The following is a 20,754-nucleotide window of genomic DNA, read 5'->3' on the forward strand; positions in this document are numbered from 1 at the left end:
GATGAGAGAAGCCGCGATGGTGCTAAACCCCCTGATGAATCTACGGTAGAAATTGGCAAATCCGAGGGCGTGTAGAAGTTCCTTTATCATGCTGGGTCTGGGCCATGAGGTAACTGCCGATACTTTGTTAGCGTCCATACTCACTCCTGTAGGTGCAATAGGCTTATCGAATCAGTCTCATGTAAAAAGGGAGCCGTCTCATAAATTTATTAATCATTAAATCAAGTGTCTAATAGTTTATAGCTAAACTATTAAAATCAATGGAATAACTTAGTGGTGGTGTTGCTATAGTTTTAGTGAGTATTGTAGCTCTAATGTAATATGTTTACTCTAGATCTATAACATTCTTATAACAACCCAATGGGCGAAGGCAATTAGAATGCTTGTTTGGCAGAGGTTGGCACTCAGTGAATGTTGTAGCAATAGACAGGACACAGTTTACTCCAAAGGTACCATTTATTGAAATAGCTGACACGAATTAGCAAATTACTACTGATCAGATATAGCAACAATAGCATCCAAGGAATAATTCAATATAAATGGTGATACAATGTATACAAATAATAATCAATAGTAAGTAAAATAATAACCAGCAGTAAACAGGATGAGAAATCAGCAGTGAATATGATGATAACTAAAGCACTAATGGTGATCAGAAGTAATGGGCTATATGCAAGTGTTACAGTGTAGGGGTGAGTGAATGTTAAAATGTGAGAGGGAAATCACGTGTTTATGTGTGTCTGTGTGAGAGTGTGTGTGTGAGAGTGTGTGTGTGAGTGTAGGCATGTCTGTGCGTGTGCGCAGCTGTGCACTAACAAGATGAGGAGGAGCTAGGGAGAGAGCGTGCGCAGGTGCACGACAAAGAGGGGAGTGAGGGAACGAGGCCATGTGCGCGCGCGGGCGAGATAGGTATGGTATGTGAATGTAATGCCTGAGCCTTCGTGCTAGGCACCATCTAAAGGGGGTTGGGCAACAAGGAGAGCGCACGAGGGAGAGTAACAAAGGATCTGTAACTCAAAAACTAGTCCCAGCTAGGCCTTAAACCCAAACTTCTACTCAACCCTTAGCTACTCCTGAAATCCCAATGTTGAGGGGTGTGGTGCGATGGAGGGAGTTAAAAAAGAGAGAGAGAGAGAGAGAGAGCGCATGCACGATCTACTTAATACGGATAGTAAACAAAGCAAATCAGACAACACGCGGTCTAAGACCGACTTTCATGTGAATCAAAATGCGTACATTTAAACCATGAATGAATTCAAATAAACAACACTCTTCACATTAACTAGCCACAGCTAAGACTAACAATTGCCCAGATGCCAGCCTTACTTGAGATTGCTGTTGCTTGGTGACTGAAAGTGCGCCATCTGTTATCCAAAGACAGCGCGGAACGCAGGTCCAGGGAGAAAACAGTTCTGTTCCTTTTGCTTTTACAGCTCGTCAGCTGAAGATCTTCAGTGTCCCATTGGTCGTCCGATAATCTGGAAGGAATCTTGTTTGTAGTTCGTCGACGTTGCGAAAGGGAAAAGGGATCCTGTTGCCTTTTCTCTTTAAAATACTGTGTGGGCTGCAGTAACTAACCGGTTCAGTTATTATTACAACTATGCGAAGATCAAACACATTGAACTTTGGCTAAAGGTCCGGTATCAATAGCTCGTTCTTTGTTCTTTGTCCTTCTTTAGCACAGATGCAACGACGTCTCTCTTTCACGCGTGGGGATCCACCACCAGAGAGAAAGAATTTCGATTCTGCCGCGGGTTTTAAAGCACAGTCGTGACGTCGCTGTATTTGGTATCCGGTATCATCTCTGTATCCAATACCATTACAGGGAGTCAGAAGAATGGGTGGAGATAGAACATGGCATTGAGTACAGGGACTGTTGTGTTCAATGCTGTAATAGTGGAAGGGGAGAAGATGGGCCATAAAGTGAAGCAGGGAATTGTGGGTGCTATGGCTACGGCATGGCAACCCCCCTACACTCCGTTAGCACTGATGATGTACCCGAGGAACGAGATCCGGGTTATATGGAATTCACATTATTCTGCTTTTACATAGAGCTGATGTTCTATGAGTCAGGTGAGCACAAGGATTACATGTTGGCAGTGTGTGGCTGTGTTGGGGAAGTAGATCAGAATATCGTCAATATAGGCAATGACATATCGTCCCAACATGCCATATAAGACATTATTTATTCGGCACTGGAAGACGCTGGACGCGCAAGACAGGCCATATGGCATCACGTAGTACTCAAAGTGCCCAGAGGTGGTGCTAAAGGCCATCTTCCACTCGTCACCTTCTCAGATACGAACCAGATTGTATGCACTCCTTAAGTCTAATTTAGTGAAGATACTGGCCTCCCTAAGTTGTTTTAGTGCTGAAGGTACAAGTGGAAGTGGATATGGGTACTTGACAGTGATTTGGTACAATCCCCTATAGTCAATACATGGGCGCAACCATCCCCCCTTCTTTTCTACAAAAAAGAAGCTGGCTGATGATGGAGATATGGATGGATGGATATAACTTGGTTTCAGAGCCTCCTGAACATATTCTTCTATGGCCTTTTGTTCAGCAGTGGACAGTGGATAGATTCTGTTGCGTGGAGGGGTTGTGCTCGGGAGGAGGTCTATGGCGCAATTATAAGGACAGTGCAGGGGAGAGGCCGCTGGTTTTACCCTTGCTAAACACTTCCTTGAGTGGGTGATAACAGATGCATGCTCTATGCCCCCTGCCTTGGGACTTTTCACAGAAGTAGAGCCTAGAGTGATTCGTGGAAGCTGTAGACATTCGTGAAAGCATGTGGGAGACCACTGGAGAATTTCTCAATGCTGTCAGGAGATAAGCAGGTCATGATGTTGCAGCCAGGGGAAACCAAGTACTATGGCTTGGCAAGCAGTATTTGTGACAAATAGAGAGATGTGTTCTGTGTGTAGGGCTCCCACCTGAATAGTGATTGGGGTAGTGTGGTCGGTGACAAGCCCCTTGCCAATGGGTCCACCATCAATGGCTTTTAAACTTACTGGGTGTGGAAGTCTTTCGGTGGGCAGACTGAGGTTCTGGACGACTTTGTGACTGATGAAGTTGCCCTCAGCTTGCCGGGAAGGATCTGCTTTCCTAGCCGGGCAGACTGGGCATTGAGCTATGAAATGACCCTGCTCACCACAATAGAAACAGATCCCCTCCTTCCATCTTTTTTCTCTCTCTGATTGGGGCACTTGGGTAATGGGTATTTCCTTCGGAGTAGGTTCTTGTGAAATGGGTGGAGAGACTGGTGCACGTTTTAAGGAGGGTTGATTGTGGAGCAAATGATCAAGTTTGATAGCCAGGTCAGTCAGGGAGTCCAATGACAATTGTTCATCCCGGCATGCAAGCTCAGTGAGAACATCGTAGTTCAAACTCTGATGAAATGTGGCCTTGAGTGCTGGCTCATTCCATCCACTTCCTGCCGCTAGCATACGGAATTCCAGGGCAAATTCGATCACTCCTCTCTCTCCTTACCGGATGGTGAGTAATCGCTTGCCCACTTCAACTCCCTTGGGTTGATGATTGAACGCTTTCTTGAATAGTTCAACAAAACGGTCGTAGGATGTCATGTGTTCGCCACGCTCCCATACGACACTAGCCCCATTCATGGCTTTACCTGTAAGCAGGGTTATGATCTGGGCAATCTTCTGATCCTTAGTCAAAAATTTGTTGATATTTTAGGCAGATCCCATGTGGATGGCCTCCACTTGCTATCTTTATACAGGAAAAAAACATTCTTTGAAAAAATTAAAATGTGGCACAAGGGGAAAGTGAAAAATGCACCAAAATAAAACAGTAGTGTAAAATTATCAATGAAAAAAAAGCCCCAGAAAAAAGAGTGCTCTTTAAATGCTGATTCCCATCACAAACTCCCAGCAAATTATTTGAAAACAGGAATTACATCACAGAAACTAAGTCACAGGAGTTACCTGTTCTGCAGGCATTTTATGGTGGGATACATGTAAAAGCATAGCAATTTCGTAAGACACAGTCTTTTTCCCCCTTGATATAAAGTCTAATATAAAAAAAAAAACATCAAATGATGGAAGATCTGGATAGCCTAGACTGCTCTGGTTAAAAATAAATAAATAAATAAAGCTAGCCTTTATAATAACCAATATAAGAGCTTACAAGTAAAGATAGTGAAATTACCCTGAAAATAGGGCGGCGTAGTGGTTAGCACTATCGCCTCACAGCAAGAAGGTCCTGGGTTCAAGCCCAGCGGCTGGCGAGGGCCTTTCTGTGTGGAGTTTGCATGCTGTCTGCGTGGGTTTCCCCCACAGTCCAAAGGCATGCTAATTGGCAGCTCTAAATTGACCGTAGGTGTGAGTGTGAATGGTTGTCTATGTGTCCCTGCAATGACCTGGTGACTTGTCCAGGGTGTACCCCACCTCTTGCCCATAGTCAGCTGGGATAGGCTCCAGCTTGCCTGTGACCCTGTAGGACAGGATAAGTGGCTACAGATAATGGATGGATGGACCCTGAAAATAGCCTAGCGTTCAAGTGAAGGGAAAATGTAATTGTACAGATTTCTAAGAAATCCTATATGATTATGTGCTTCCAACTTTGTGACAATAGTTTTTGGAAGGCTCCCATATGAGTGGTCAGTTGTCCTCAAATTTTGTCTGTGTCATACAGTTAACCATCTAACTATAGCTAACAAGCTGCCTATCACTGACTCTGAATGAAGCATAAGTTTGTTTTAAATAACAGTGGTTCTCAATTAGCTTTGCATCAGGACCTATATTTTATGTTGGACACCACCCAAAGCTGTACTAAAATTGTTTATCAGTTCGAAGTAAAGCAAGAAACGCATAGTTATGTATATTAATGTTACTAATACTAAAAATAATAATCCATTGGATAGGCCTAATTTGGTTGGATAATTATCATTTGCTACCTGAGATAACAGGAAATAAATCAACTTACACGTTGAGTTATTAAGGTTGTACTACATAAGTATATACAACGGAAAATGTCAGTTTCTTAAATGCAATGCAAAATTAATTCACATAAAAATATGAAAATGGGCCACTAGAAATATGCATAAACAATCCTGAGTAAGTGCAATTTACTTAGCCTAACAAATAAAAGAAACACCGACCCAAATACTGAATTACAAATTATATACTGAATATTAAAAATGCACAACTATTAAATGCATAAACGTAACAGGTGAGATTTAACTGCAGCTAACAAGAACAGAGCTGAAATCATAGCCTGTGCAAATCAATGGGAAATCTGGGGTTACAATTTGATCATTTCATTTGATTATATCTCAGATTCTGGTGTGACTGTTGACAAAGCAACCCTCAGATCATGTTTTATGTCCAGTCAGTTTCTCTATTTTCTTTTGAGTTGTGTCATTGAAGAGAACCCACTTTTACAACGGTAAGTTGGAGTGAAAGGCAGTGTTACCTTAATGGCATGAATGAGAAGTCCTGGATACTCATCAGTAACACTACACCAGAACAGGGGAGCATCATCTCAGTGTAATTCTGTTTCAATGTGCAGTCACATGAGAGCTCCACCAGCTGACATTCCTTGATACTTGGCAACACAATGCTTTCTACTTTCACCATGAAGGCATCCCATATTCATTCGTCTTGCCTGTACATCTCTGGGAGATAGTCAGCAAACCTTATTGTCAATCTTTGTGCAGAAAACAGTGGTTCCATGTAGCACTAGGGGCCTCGGCCATGATACTCTGCAAAACCTATGATTTATTTCCCACCACAGAGGTGGCCCCTTCAGTTGTAACTCCAACACACATATCGCAGCTAAGTCCAATTGATCTGGAATAAAGATTGTCTGTGTTGAATATGGTTTCTGTAGCTGTGCTTGTTGGTAGCTCTGCACTCAACAGAAACTGTTCCTGAAAATCTCCATCCCATACATGCCTAACATAAATTAACAGGATGGCATGATCTGTTCATTCATCTGGTTGGAGTGGATAATAGTAATTTGCCTTAATGCGTGTTATAGTCCGGTGCTTTATGTCCTTGGACATATCTTCTGTTCTCCTCCCTGTGGTGTCAGTGGAAATCAGTTTTTTAAAAAAAACTAATTTATGGCAGATTCATGGAGAAGCTCTCTGGTTATGTTGATTGCAGTGGGTCAGAATACCAGACCAAGGACAAAGTATGATCTCTTTGACTTTGCCCATGACATAGTTGTTGGTGCCAGATGGACTCCTGAGTATTCATAAACTGTTGATGTTCTTGAATCACACAACACTCTCTTGAGTTTACACAGAATGGTGCAAAAAAAAAAAAAAACATTCAGTTAGTGAGTGACAGTTCTGTGGATGGAAACTCATTGTTGATACAGAGGTCAGAGGAAAATGGCAAGACCAGTTTAAGGTAGGATATAGTAACATATATAATCACTCTTTACAACCACAGTGAGCAGAAAAACATCTTAGCATGCACAAAACATTTTACCATGAGGTAGATAGGCTGCAGCATCAGGCGACCACACTGAGTTCTACTTCTGTCAGCCAAGAATAAGAATCTGAGGCTAATCATGGTCACAAGATTGCCAAAACTGGACAAGTGAAGGTTAAAAAAATAAATAAATCACCCAGTCTTCAACTGTTCAGTTTCAGTGAGTCAAGTCTATGGTGTGTGTGTGCATGTGTGTGTGTGTGTGTGTGTGTGTGTGTGTGCATGTGCATATGTGGGTGTGTGCGTGCGTGTGCGCGCATAGACTAATAAATCAAACGGTATTTTCTCAAATAAGTATTGAAAATGCAAACCAGCATACAAGCATATAGCCTTTGTAAATATGTGACAATCAGACCAACTTCTCCAAAATTATCGATAATTAAGCATTTGTAAATTAAACATACAACCCCAAATCAGAAAAGGCTGGGATAGTATGTTGAAATTGAAATCAAAACTGAAACAATGATTTGTAAATAATCTTTGACCTGTATTGCACTCAGAACAACACAACAGTACATGATCTGATGTTTTAACTCATGGATTATATATATATATTGCAAGAATCATAAAAATGTATTACAAGAAACAAACTTGAAAATGTCATATATAAAGACATTTCAATGTTGATTCTTGCAATACATTTTTTTTTAAAAAGTTGGGACGGTAAAGCATTTACCAGTTTGTAAAGATGCCATTCCTTTTTACAATACTTAAAGTTATACGGCCTTTTGATTTTATAAAATCGGTGAAATTTAGTTCCTTCTGAAATTTGGTCATTGTGATATATGTTTATTTCTGCAATATCCAACCCCCCCCCCCCCCCCCCCCCCAAAAAAAAAAAAAAAAAACCAGGCCATTCTGTGGCTGGGAAGTTATTTAATTTGAGGGGATTCCCTAGCAAATAATGTACATGAAATTGCTCACTTCATGCAGTCAGTCAAGCAGACAGAAGAAGTCCGTGTGTGCATGTGCAGGTTTACCTGTTTCTTCTTCTTTTGGGTTTTACGGCAGCTGGCATCCAATGTTGCATTACTGCCATCTACATGTTTACCTTGACTGTGCACTGACAGTTACATAATTCTGTCGCTAAACGAACAGCTGATCACACTGAGGTGCTCTCTGACCACTGATATTTATTAGTTTGGTCCTGCGTTTCCTTTCCTTCGCAACATAATGTCTTTTCTTCTTGCTTTCCATTATTGTAGTCAGTCTTTCACGTTTCATTTGCGTCCTCCATTTTCAACTCCTGTTTCAAATTGTATCCCACAGTGCCTTGCACGAACGGGGAAAGCCCACCATGTGATGCATGACATAGTATCTTGAATTGGGTCACGGTGAAGCAAGAAAAAATAGCAGCGAATTTAGGGTCATGTGACCCTAAATTCATTAATTGTTCTCATCTCATCTCATCTCATTATCTCTAGCCGCTTTATCCTTCTACAGGGTCGCAGGCAAGCTGGAGCCTATCCCAGCTGACTACGGGCGAAAGGCGGGGTACACCCTGGACAAGTCGCCAGGTCATCACAGGGCTGACACATAGACACAGGCAACCATTCACACTCACATTCACACCTACGGTCAATTTAGAGTCACCAGTTAACCTAACCTGCATGTCTTTTGGACTGTGGGGGAAACCGGAGCACCCGGAGGAAACCCACGCGGACACGGGGAGAACATGCAAACTCCACACAGAAAGGCCCTCGCCAGCCCCGGGGCTCGAACCCAGAACCTTCTTGCTGTGAGGCGACAGCGCTAACCACTACACCACCGTGCCCATTAATTGTTCTATTAAAAAAATAATAATAAAAAAAATTGGAAGTCTGTGATTCAAATTCAGTAGCTTTCGGTCCACTAAACAAAAATAAATGGGTGTCAGAGAAAGTTCTTTTTATGACCTAAACTTGAAAAATCTGAAAGGCATTCTACCTTTAAAAGATGTTTCAGGACTGAAGACACCAAGTGATGAAGCATTTCAGGTGCTATTTTGTCCCATTCTTCCGGCAAACAGGTCATAAGTTCTGCAACAGTATGGGGTTATCATTTGTCATATTCTTTGTTTCAAAATTTGCCACACACTCTGTATTGGGGACAGACGGGACAGGCACCCTCTTCTTCTGCAGCCATGGCTTTGTACCGTATGCAGAATGTGGTTTTGCATTGTCTTGTTAAAATATTCCTGGGAATATGCATAGTACCTGGAAAAGATGTCATCTTGAAGGCAGCATTTGTTGCTCCAAAATCTCAGTGTGCTTTTCTGAATAAATGCTACCATCACAGAAGTGTAAGTTAATTTTGCCAAGGGTACTCAGACAACCATGACAGACCCTGGCTTTGTTGCATACGACCTCCATTTCTTACAAAACAAAACAAAAAACCTGGAATAATGATTTGCCTGAACACTGTACATATTTCCACTGTGTGATGGTCCATCCCAGATGCCTCTGAGCCCAGAGAAGTTGACAGCGCTTCTGGACACAGTTAATATAAGGCTTCCTTTTTGCATAGCAAAGTTTTAACTGACATTTGTGAATGCGACTCCGTATTATAGTGCTTGACAAAGGTATGCCAAAATAATCCCCAGCCCATGTGGTTATATCAGCTGTAGATGAATGTCTGTTCTTGATATAGTGCCATCTGAGGGATCAGAGATCACGAGTATTCAGCTTTAGCTTGTGCCCTTGCCCTTTAGGCACCTAATTGATTCCCGATTCCGTGAATCGTTTAACCCTTTGATGCAAAACATGGGTCAAAAGTGACCCGGCTGAGTTTTTATCTTCTATATCTTTGCAATAAATTAATTCCATCATTCAGTATTCAAGGTATTCCTCAATTAACTTGTTTTTGATCATCATACATCCTTATTTTATTTTTTCCTTTCTTACTTTTTGAATAAAAACCCTTTTTGTATCACTACCCTTCTAATGCACAACATGGGTCAAAAACAACCTGCATTCATTTTCCAGGTTATTTCATGTATGGCTGAGTGTTTCTATGATATACTTTTGAAATAAATTCATTTTGTTATTTACTTTTCCAAATATGCAGTAAATATCTTGTTTTTGTTTAGCACAAATCATCATTTTTATGTTTCCTTTCTTAAGTTATGAACAAGCACAGCTTTTGTCATTCTACATCAAGTTTACACACATGGGTCAGAAACGACCCGCATGCATTTACTCCAGCATTTGGTGGGAACTGTGAATTGTGCTTGTGTCAGACATTTCACAGCTCAGCACAAAAATTGATTATGTTTAGGTTACCTTGAGAGTGAGTAGATTACTTGTCAGAAAGTTACAAGTAATTACTATTAGCTACCGAGCTGTTGACATATTCTACTTTAGTTAGCTAATTTTATTGTAGTTGGCTTAGCTAACTACATACAGTAGTTAATAAATAAATAACTGGCCCCATTCACTGCTAAAGTGATTACTTGAAACAAATTATTATTATTATAGTATTAAGACATTTAATTTTAAATCACACTTGGATGACCCATGTGTAGTAATATAAAAAGTATTTTTGTTCATAAAGTAGGAAAGAAAAAATTAAATTAATGATTTGTGGTAATTAAAAACAAGATATCTAAAGAATACTTGGAATATTCAATCATAAAATAAATTGATTTCAAAAGATAGAGCAAAGAAAAACTCAGTCAGCATGAAATAACCTGGAAAATGAATGCCGGTCATTTTTGACCCATGTTGTGTATTAGAAGGGGTGTGCATATGTTTTGCATGAAAGGGTTAATGATATTATGCACTGTAGAGAGTGAAACATCCAAATCCCTTCTTTCTTTCTTTGAGAAACATTGTTTTTAAACATTTCAATAATTTTCTCATGCATTTGTTGACAAACTGAAGATCTTCAATCCATCATTGCTCCTCAAAGACTAGGCCTTTCCTGGATACCGATTTTGTCACAAATCATGGTTATAATCACCTATTGACATCACCTGTTTCAAGTCACATCATTATTTAATTGTTTTATCTCATTATTCACCCTAAATTACCCCAACCCAGCTTTTTTTGGAATGTGTTACAGGCTTGAAATGCAGAAATGGATGTATATAAATAAATGAAATTAATTTGACCAGGAAAAAAACATAAAATATTTTGGGTTCATCCTGTCTGCAATGAAATACAAGTCAAAATAAATTTAGAAATCACTGCTTTCTTTTTTTAATTTGCATTTTCTATACTGTCCCAACTTTTTCTGATTTAGGGTTGTAAATTCCTCTTTTCAGGCCCCGATCAGTGAAGAAACTGAGTTGGATAGTATGAAGGAGGATGAGAAAGAGCAGTCTCCTGCTGACAAGACAAAATCAGATCCAGCCCAGATGAAAATAATGGAAGAGAAGAGAGAGAATAAAAAGTGTGCTAGAATGGAGGCCGAGGAGGAGTTGTTGGACCTAGAGCGCACTCCCAGTGGAAGGGTGAGGAGACGCTCAGCCCAGGTAGCTGTATTCCACCTGCAGGAGATTGCAGAGGATGAGCTGGCCAAGGACTGGGGAACCAAACGCCGCATCAAGGATGACCTTGTCCCTGACATTAAGAGGGTGAGGAAGGAGAAGGCTGTTGTTTTTTACACTTATGCTTAAGTTTCAGAAAACCATTTGGAAACACATAATAGCCATAGGGTGTTCTATGCTTTTGCCAACTTCTTGATCACTAGTTGAATTATGCTTTCAAATGGATTTATTTCTTCACTATTACCATTATTATAAAACATGATTTTATTAGTCCTCTTATGGCATTATTTTTTGTCAGATAATAAGTTATTTTCTCACTTTTTGAATATTAATTAACATGCATTACAGCTTTTAGCTCTGCAACTTGGATGGTTATATACCAGGCTTGTAGTACTCGAGTCCAGGACTCGGACTCAGGTCCGACTCATGACCTCATTTTAAGAACTCGTGACTTGACTTGGACCTGAGCACTGATAACTTTGACTTGGACTCAGACTCGTGCATTAACTGCCTTTGGACTCGTAAATTGGAGATGAGGACTCAGATTTTTTCTTTATTTTTTTGTAACATGCCATAATAATTTGGCATAAGATATTTATATCCACATTAATTTTTATACTAATTTCATGCAAGAGAATGCACATTTACCTGTTCATATGACATGTTCAGGAACAAACTAACGTTAATGGTGCTAAAATGCCTGGAGAGCATGCCCCTAGGATTGTCCACTTTGCTTATACAGACTTCTTGTGCAGTGGGAAAAATGCACTGCTATATGTTCCATATGTAGAAGAACTATCGAGGAGATGATGGGAACAACCTCGAACTTCTTAATTTCCCTGAGGGAACCCTCCCAAAGGGATCAATAAAATTTTATCTAATCTTCAATCGTCATTTGACAAGACTACACCCAGAGAAGTAAGTGACACGCTATGTTCATTGCTCTGTTGATAGCGGGCCTTGCTTGCTGACTGATGAACCAGCTAGTGTTAACCCTCTCTCATGTTATTTGCCCTGTTGATAGCGGGGTTTGCTGAGTGATGAACAAGCTACTTATCTGTAGCCTATTAACTTAAATGGGGCAGTCAAACAGTAACTTTAATCCAACACAGTAGCAGAGACAGTTTCACATAAAGGCAACAACAGCCACCATCAAATGGTACAGTTATAGTTTTGTTCTCAGACTCGACTCGAACTTGACTCGGCTCAATAGTGGACTTGACTCCGGCTTGACACAAAATTTTCTTTTATGACTTGGACTTGGGGCGGCACGGTGGTGTAGTGGTTAGCGCTGTTGCCTCACAGCAAGAAGGTCCTGGGTTCGAGCCCCGGGGCCAGCGAGGGCCTTTCTGTGTGGAGTTTGCATGTTCTCCCCGTGTCCGCGTGGGTTTCCTCCGGGTGCTCCGGTTTCCCCCACAGTCCAAAGACATGCAGGTTAGGTTAACTGGTGACTCTAAATTGACCGTAGGTGTGAATGGTTGTCTGTGTCTATGTGTCAGCCCTGTGATGACCTGGCGACTTGTCCAGGGTGTACCCCGCCTTTCGCCCGTAGTCAGCTGGGATGGGCTCCAGCTTGCCTGCGACCCTGTAGAAGGATAAAGCGGCTAGAGATAATGAGATGAGATGAGATGAGACTTGGACTTGACTTGGACTTGAACACTGGGGACTCGAGACTGCACTCGGACTCGAGGTTTAGTGACTCGACTACAACACTGTTATATACACTATATGGGCAAATGTTTGTGGACACCTAATGTCACACCCATATGTGGGCCTTCTACAATGTTGGAAGCACACAATTGTATAGAATGCCTTAGAATGCTGTAGCATTCTCTTCACTGGAACTAAGGGTGCTAGCCCAAACATGCTCCAGCATGACAGTGCTCCTGTGCACAAAATGAAGTCCATGAAGTCATGGTTTGCCTAGTGGAAATACCTGAGTGGTGAGCACAAAACCCTGACCTTAACCCCACAGAACATCTTTGTGATGAACTAGAATGCTGACTGCACCCCAGGACTTCTCCCACAAAATCAGTGCTGAAGCTCACTAATCTTTTTGTTTCTGAATGGGCAAATCCCAGCAGCCATGCTCCATAAATTAGTGGAAAGCCCTTTCAGAAGAATGTAGGTTATTATAACAGCAAAGGGGGACTAAATCTGAAATGGGATGTTCTGAAAGCACATATTGATGTGATGGTCTAATAGTGTATGTAACCATGGGTCTATGAGTCAGTGAAGCATTACCAGGACAGTTTTATTTGGAACTAGTGGAGTTTCCTTCTTTGCTCATTTCTTTACTCATCTCCTGTACTAATAGCATCTAGTCATCACCTTGTGACTCTGACCTCATGTATAGCCTGTAAAAGGCTCCCTTTTTTCCCTCAGGTCATTCTCATCAACTTGAGTGGCCCAGGTGGCACACCTTGCCACACATTTATATTTACGTTTATTGACATTTATGGCATTTGGCTGGTGCCCTTATCCAGAGTGACTTAGAGAAATGCTTTTTAGTCTTGATCAAAACATATCCTCACACTTGTTCACCAAGTCAGGGACTGTAGTGAGAGATGGTATTCCAGTGTGTGGACCAAGCATGGTCATTAGAGGTCGGTGGTCAGTTAAGACTAACCAAAGTAATCATACAAGTACTGATGGAATTTTCTGACTCCAAAAACAATGCTCTCATTCGAAATGAGCATAATTAGTCTCTGCCTTGTTCAGTGTCCTTGATGGGAAAGTAATTGTCTTTTCCTCACCATCCAGCAGTACATGAGAGATGACCACCCCCAGTCCTTAAAGCAGATACGCAGAACCTTTATTTTTAAATACATTTCTGAGTGGATACTATCTCCATCCTTGGCTCTTGTATGCTGCATAAATGGGAATAAAAAAAAAATATATTTTTGAGAGTTAAAATCGACCGCAAAGTTGGCATTCGAGCTGCCCCGCTGAGCCAGCCATGCCTGAGTGCGTGACGTCGCAGCGGTAACTGGTTTTAAGTCCGAGGCCTTTGGCAGCTATAGACCAAAGTCATATAAATAAAAATTTATGGTGAAAAAAAGAAATACTGTTACCGACTTGCTCAACTAAGACTGATTTGACTTCACTGATTGTGGGTTGACTCTCATTAAAACAGGATAGGTGTTATAACTTATGCAACATACATGTACATGCATGCATTTTCATTGATAAAATGTAAAAGGCTAATTAAATAATCAGATGAACTGAGACAATCACATTCGCAAATTAAATAATCTTATACCGGTAACTTAAACACACAATACAAGTTACATGTATTAATCTAAATGCAGGTAAACAACGTGTTGTTTTTTTATCCAAATGAGAGTCAGAGCTTACCCGTCTGTGTTCTCATTCTTGAAGGCCAATCTTGTGGCCGATTGTTTTTGAAACAATCTGACTTTCAGTTGTTCGTTCAGTTCTCCATTCATTCACTTCTTCCACGTAAGGGCGAGATGGCAGCAATATCCAGTTTAGAAATAAGACGGCTGGTCCACTCATTCACTGTTTTCTTCATACTGTGTATTCTGCCATTACTGCTCGGCTCAGGCAATTAATAAAACCCGGGACAGAATGGGATGTCACCGGTTTTAGCAGCAACCGCGGGGAGGTCACTGCCCGAGCGATATGTCACGTCCCGTTCCGTCCCGGGTTTTAGCAACAGCCCTCGGCTCACTCCAGGAAGACTGGTGCAACTGAACTCCATCCATCCATTATCTGTAGCCAGTTATCCTGTTCTACAGGGTTGCAGGCAAGCTGGAGCCTATCCCAGCTGACTATGGGCAAGAGGCAGGGTACACCCTGGACGAGTCTCCAGGTTATCACAGGGCTGACACATAGACACAGACAACCATTCACACTCACATTCACACCTACGGTCAATTTGGAGACACCAATTAGCCTAACCTACATGCCTTTGGACTGTGGGGGAAACCGGAGCACCCGGAGGAAACCCACGCAGACACGGGGAGAACATGCAGACTCCACACAGAAAGGCCCTTGCCAGCTACGGGGCTCGAACCCAGACCTTCTTGCTGTGAGGCGACAGTGCTAACCACTACACCATCGTGCCGCCCGCAACTGAACTCACTTTCCTTTAAAAAAATAAAATAAATACTTTCCTTTTCTTGTTTTCTTTCTCTTTAATTGTTGGTACTGCACCCTCTTTCAATACAGGCTTATAGCCAACACTCCTCAACAGATCAGAGGTCTTGTACAAGTCTTCAGTAAAATGTGCAGAGCAGAGGAGAGACCACTTCATAGGCACCCAATGTGCCCGTGAACTTCTCGCAAAACACATCCAAATCTTTGCAGTTTGAACCTTCTTGGGCCAAGAATGCAACATAAATCCACCTTCTGTCATGTTGCTGCACCGACCAGCAACACATCTACGTGACATGGTGATAAATTAGCTCAAAATGGAGGATTGGAGTTGTAGTCAGCTCTGTGTTTTAGTATAGCAGAAATGGCGATGAGACCGATAGACTTCCTGCTGTGACATTACAGATGTCAAGGTCATTCACTCAGACCTCTATCTATATGAATCACTTTAATCATAAAAATTACTATATTAGATTTATTGTTAATGCTTAAAACTATTCCTGTGCCATTTTTGAGGTCTCAAGGCATTTATAAACGAAAGTGAGGCCATGGTTCTGCGTATATGCTTTAAGGAGAGGCGTCACACTTGAGCTGAAGTGGAATTGATGGGTTGAAGTGAGTCAGGACCTGTCACATACCGTACAGTAGTCAGCACATCTTTTGCGTATTGGAAAACTTCCTGACAGCTGGCTGTACACTTTCATGTTTTATCTTGGCAGAACAGTTTATGTAGCAGCTGTAACACTGATGACAAGTTAGGAATGAAATGTCTGTAATAGTTGAATAGTCTTTAGGAGGATCACAGCTGATTGATGTTCTGGCATGGAGCTACATCTACAATAATTGCAGTTTTTGAAGGTGTAGTGTGTAGCCCCTTAGCATCGATCACATGTCTCAGGCATTCCATAGTTGGCTGGAAAAACTCACATTGTTCCTGAAGGACTATCAAGTCATATTCTTTAAGTCTTTGAAGAGTAGCATAGAAGTTGCATAGATGCATATCATCATTGGCTCCGTTGCACAGAATTTCATTCCGGTACCGTAGCACTGTACTCCTGGCAACCTGCTGAAGAGTTGATCCATAATTTCCTGAAACAGTGTCAGGGCTGACATAATGCCAAAAGACAGTCTGCAGTATCTGAAAAGTCCCTTATGTGTGTTAATGGTGAGCATTTCATGTCACTGTTCTATTACATGCATTTGTGGGTAAGCCTGAGCTTGCTGAATTTTTGTCCCCCACTCATTCCATCATTACCGTCTCACTTCCTCGCTAAATTGTTTCATATCTGCATTCTCAAGTAATGTTTCGGTGGCTACATGATGTTCCCAATAGATTCGTAGGATTTGTCTGAGGCACTTATTCTGAAAGACGTCTACTACTCTGTTGTCTCCTTGATTTATTTTCCATGTTTCACAACCGTATAAAAAGACTGGCACAACTAGTGTCTTGAACAACTTCAGTTTTGTTCTTTTTGATATGTTGTTGGATCTCCAGATCTTTTTCAATCTCACAAAAGCACCCCGGCTTATGATAGACAGTTCTTTAAGTCTTTCATGCCACCTCCTTCTTTACAGACTGTAGCTCCTAAATTCTTCAACATCCTCGATATCTTGTCTGTCGATGGTTACTCTGGCTTGGTTTCTGGAGTTAGTTCTCATCAGCTTAGTCTTCTCTACATTGATCTTCAGCCCTACTCGTCTGGCTTCTACATTCAGCTTGCTTGTTTTGTCCTGCATCTGTTGTTTGGTGGAAGACAGCAGTGCTATATCATCTGCAATGTCTAGGTTGTCAAGTTTAGATGTGAATTTCCATCTGATACCATTTTTGCTGTTTCTCAACCATTCTTCTCATCACTCAGTCCAACATAGTCAAAAACAGGAATCCCAACATGTTGCATCCTTGCTTAACTCCGGTCTTAATGTCAAACCACTCACATGTTTCTCCTTGATCTTCGACTGCACACTGGAAGCCATTGTAGAATAATTTGACCATTCTTACAATTTTCTCTGGTATCCCATATTTCCTCATGATTATCCACAGACTGTCATGATGGATCGAATCAAATACTTCCTCAAAGTCTATGAAGCCTAGATATAGCATCGTTTGCCACTTGTTCACTTGCTCAATGTTTCGTAATACAAAAACTTGATCTGTTATTCCTCTTCCTCTTCTATAACTTGCTTGCTCCTTTCTCAACCTCTTGTCCACTCCGTTTCACACTCAGCTGATGATTATCCTGACAAGTATTTTACCTACAATGGAGAAGAGAGTTATTCCTCTAGAGTTCTTGCATTCCTTGAGATTTCCTTTCTTTGCTAGTTTGATGATCAGTCCCTGCTTCCACTTGGTCAGAATCTTCTCATGCCTCCATACTTTCTTCATTAACTGGTGGATTTTCTTTGCAGAGAATTCTGCACCTGCTTTCAACAACTTGGCTGTAATAGAGTCAATCCCTGGCGATTTTCTGTTTTTCAATCTTTCTATTGCTGCTTTTACTTCTCCTATTGTTGGTTCATTAGTTGCAATCTCTTCAGTCATGTCAGCGAATTCAAAACCGTTCTCCTCATTGGTAGTTACTGGATTTGCTGGCTCCTCTCTATTAAGAATTTCCTTGAAATGCTCAGTTCATCTTGCCTGTACTTCTTCCTTACTGCTTAGAAGATTCCCATCCTTATCCAGAGCAGCAACGCTCCTCCTCGGTCTTTCATTGCATCGTCTTTGTTAGCCCGTACAGTGTTGGTTCCTTGCAGCTTCCTCCACCTCGTTCGCAATCTCATCCATCCATTTCCTTTTATCTGACCTTATGCTCATCTTCACTTCTCTCTTCTTGTTGCCATACTTCTTTCTAAGCTGTCTCTTTACCCTTTCTGAGCGAGTTCCTAATATCTTATTGTTGATCTCCTCCCTCTCTTCTATAAGCCTCCAGGATAGGTCACTGATCCATGGTTTCTTCTTTTTCTGGGGTCTGCCAAGCACTGTCTCCACTGCCTCTGCATATGCCTTTTCCATCACATTAAAGTCTCATGCTATCTCTTCTCCTTCATTTTGTTCTGTTCCTTCCTCTTCCAGCATCTGGTACCTGTTCTTCAGGGTGATGGTAAAAGCCTTTCTGGTGTATTCATCTTTCAGCTTCACAGTATCATACCTTACTGTCATTGCTGTCTTTCTCCTTCGGTTGGTTTCTTAGCCTTAGTTTGACTTTCATACACATGAGGTAATGATCATGTGGCAGTGGGGGCATAGTCAAGCATCGGTCTGTGACCAGAGGGCGGAGTCAGGGAAGGTAAGTGGCAGAATCACTGCACCCGAGGTTGATTAATGTGTTTGTGTGTCTTCCCCAGTGACCGCGCCCTATTTAAGGAGGAGAGCGAGAGCAGAGCGGGCTCTCCCGACCAGAACACGTGTGTATGGCGTGTGTGTATGTATATAGAAGTGAACGTGTAGAAGCTGAAAAGCTGACAATAAAAGAGTTACTGAGAACTCACTACTGGCCTGCCGTGCTTCTGTGCTTCACCCACCTAGAACACCTGTTACAGATCACTTCCAATATGAGCTGACCTAAATACTCGGGTGTCTTTAACTGAATTCCTGAATCCTTTGCTAACGAGGGCATGAGCTATCTGGTTTTTGGTTGTCCCATCAGATGATATCCACATTGCCTTGTGTATTGTCTTGTGTGGGAATAGTGTTCCGGTTACCACTAATTAATTTATGTCACTCATTTCACACAGCCTTTCACCATTATCATTACATCGTCCCAAGCCATGTTTGCCCATCACTTTTTCATAGTTCTGGTTGTCATTGCCAACCTTCACGTTTATGTCTCCGGTAACTATCAGCATGTCATGTGTGTTGCCTCTATCCAACACGTCCTGCAGTCTCTTGTAGAACTTGTCCTTCACTTGTTCGTCAGCATCTTCCGTGGGTGCGGAAATGTGCACTATCGTCACTTTAATGTGCTTGGACTAAACTCTTACTTGAATTATCCTTTCATTGATTGGGCTCCAATCCATCAGGGCTCTTGCTGTGCTCTTTGACATCAGTATACCTACCCCTTCTCTGTGAATATCATCTTCTCTTCCTGAGAAGATTATTCTCTTGCCCCCTGGGAGCTGTAGTTTCCCTCGTCCAGTCTAATGAGTCTCACTGATGCCTATTATATCTATGTCTCTCTTAACCATCTCTCTTGCTGCTTATGCAATATTGCTGCTTTGGTCCGGTGTTCTTACATTCCAGTTTCCAATCTCGGTGATGTTCTTTGGGTGGAGAAGTGGCCTATTCGGTCTGAAGGTGTCCTGCTGGTTTTGGACCTCCTGCATCATGGGGTCTCCGTTATTAGGATGAGTGGCCACTGTGTCCCTGAGATTCAATGGGCTTCCTCTGCTTCTGGTTTCTGTAATATGGGTTTTTTTTCAGGAGCTGGTTATCAGCCCTCTGCCCAACCCCCAACCTGGAGGACCAGAACCAGGTTATCACTCTTTGTCTGGTCTCTACCATTCAACCTGTTTGGCATGGGTGTCCCTGCCAGAAGCCTTAAGACTACAGCCGACATACAGTAGCTCTTGGGGTTACTGAAACACACAAGCCATACCACCATGTTGGTGATCCCAACGGTACAGGGCATTTTATAGCAGTAATTTTCAGTTGCCCATTGCTTTGCTCCTCTCCGCTTAACTAGCTGTGCCATGACATCCACTCAGCACACTTTTACAACCACCTGTATCAGTGCGAGGCATCTGTGGGGAAAGCTGGGGGAAAACTCACTTCTCCATCATGGACAACATGCATCAGTTCAGATGTCCTTGTCACCAGTTTTTGTTATACCTTTAGCCAGTTCATGCTACCTGTATAACAATTATAACTCGGACACTGACTGAATGTTCACATTTATTCTGCAGCTGTAATATGACTCATAACAGCATGGTTACCATTAAAAAAGGTCATGCAGAATACCCTTTGTGTAATCTATAATCACCTTTGTCTTCCTAACTGCGGGCATCATGCCCAAAATGTACAACACCACATATATCTTTCATGCCCAAAAAGGTCTACCTTTTAAGAGGGCTCCCTTCTGGGCTTATCAAAGCACAATTTTCTGATTATTAACCACAACAAAAGGTGGACTTTAATTTTTTTTTTCATGAGAAAGGGTTTCCGTCTAGCCACCCTACTTTTAGCCCAGAAATGTGAACAATACAAGAGATTGTACTTGTACTTGCCAGATTTTCTTGCAACTGTCGGTCTTTTGGTAGCCTCCCTGATAAGTTTTCATCTTGTCCTTTTGTCAGTTTTGGAGGGATGTTCATTTCTGTTCTCATGTCACTGTGGTGCTCCATTTTCTGCACTTGTTATTGTTGGTATTCAGGGTGTTCAATGGTACAGCTAATGTTTTGGAAAATCTTTCGTACCCCTGTCCTGATAAATATCTTTTGAACAATGAGATGTACAACCCCGATTCCAAAAAAGTTGGGACAAAGTACAAATTGTAAATAAAAACGGAATGCAATGATGTGGAAGTTTCAAAATTCCATATTTTATTCAGAATAGAACAGAGATGACATATCAAGTGTTTAAACTGAGAAAATATATCATTTAAAGAGAAAAATTAGGTGATTTTTAAATTTCATGACAATAACACATCTCAAAAAAGTTGGGACAAGGCCATGTTTACCACTGTGAGACATCCCCTTTTCTCTTTACAA

At 41.6% G+C, this 20,754-nt stretch overlaps 1 protein-coding gene across 2 annotated transcripts in view; it reads left to right on the forward strand.

Moving 5' to 3' along the window:
• Positions 1 to 20,754, forward strand: part of znf512b (zinc finger protein 512B) — a 166,346-nt gene that overhangs the window by 127,779 nt on the left and 17,813 nt on the right. For both annotated transcript variants that reach the window (XM_060937895.1, XM_060937896.1), the window contains exon 9: positions 10,708 to 11,019. In XM_060937895.1, the coding sequence (XP_060793878.1) occupies positions 10,708 to 11,019 (312 nt within the window). The remainder of the gene's footprint in view (positions 1 to 10,707; positions 11,020 to 20,754) is intronic.

The sequence above is a fragment of the Neoarius graeffei genome, chromosome 13 (genome assembly GCF_027579695.1).
Source record: "Neoarius graeffei isolate fNeoGra1 chromosome 13, fNeoGra1.pri, whole genome shotgun sequence".
NCBI classification, from domain to species: Eukaryota; Metazoa; Chordata; class Actinopteri; order Siluriformes; family Ariidae; genus Neoarius; species Neoarius graeffei.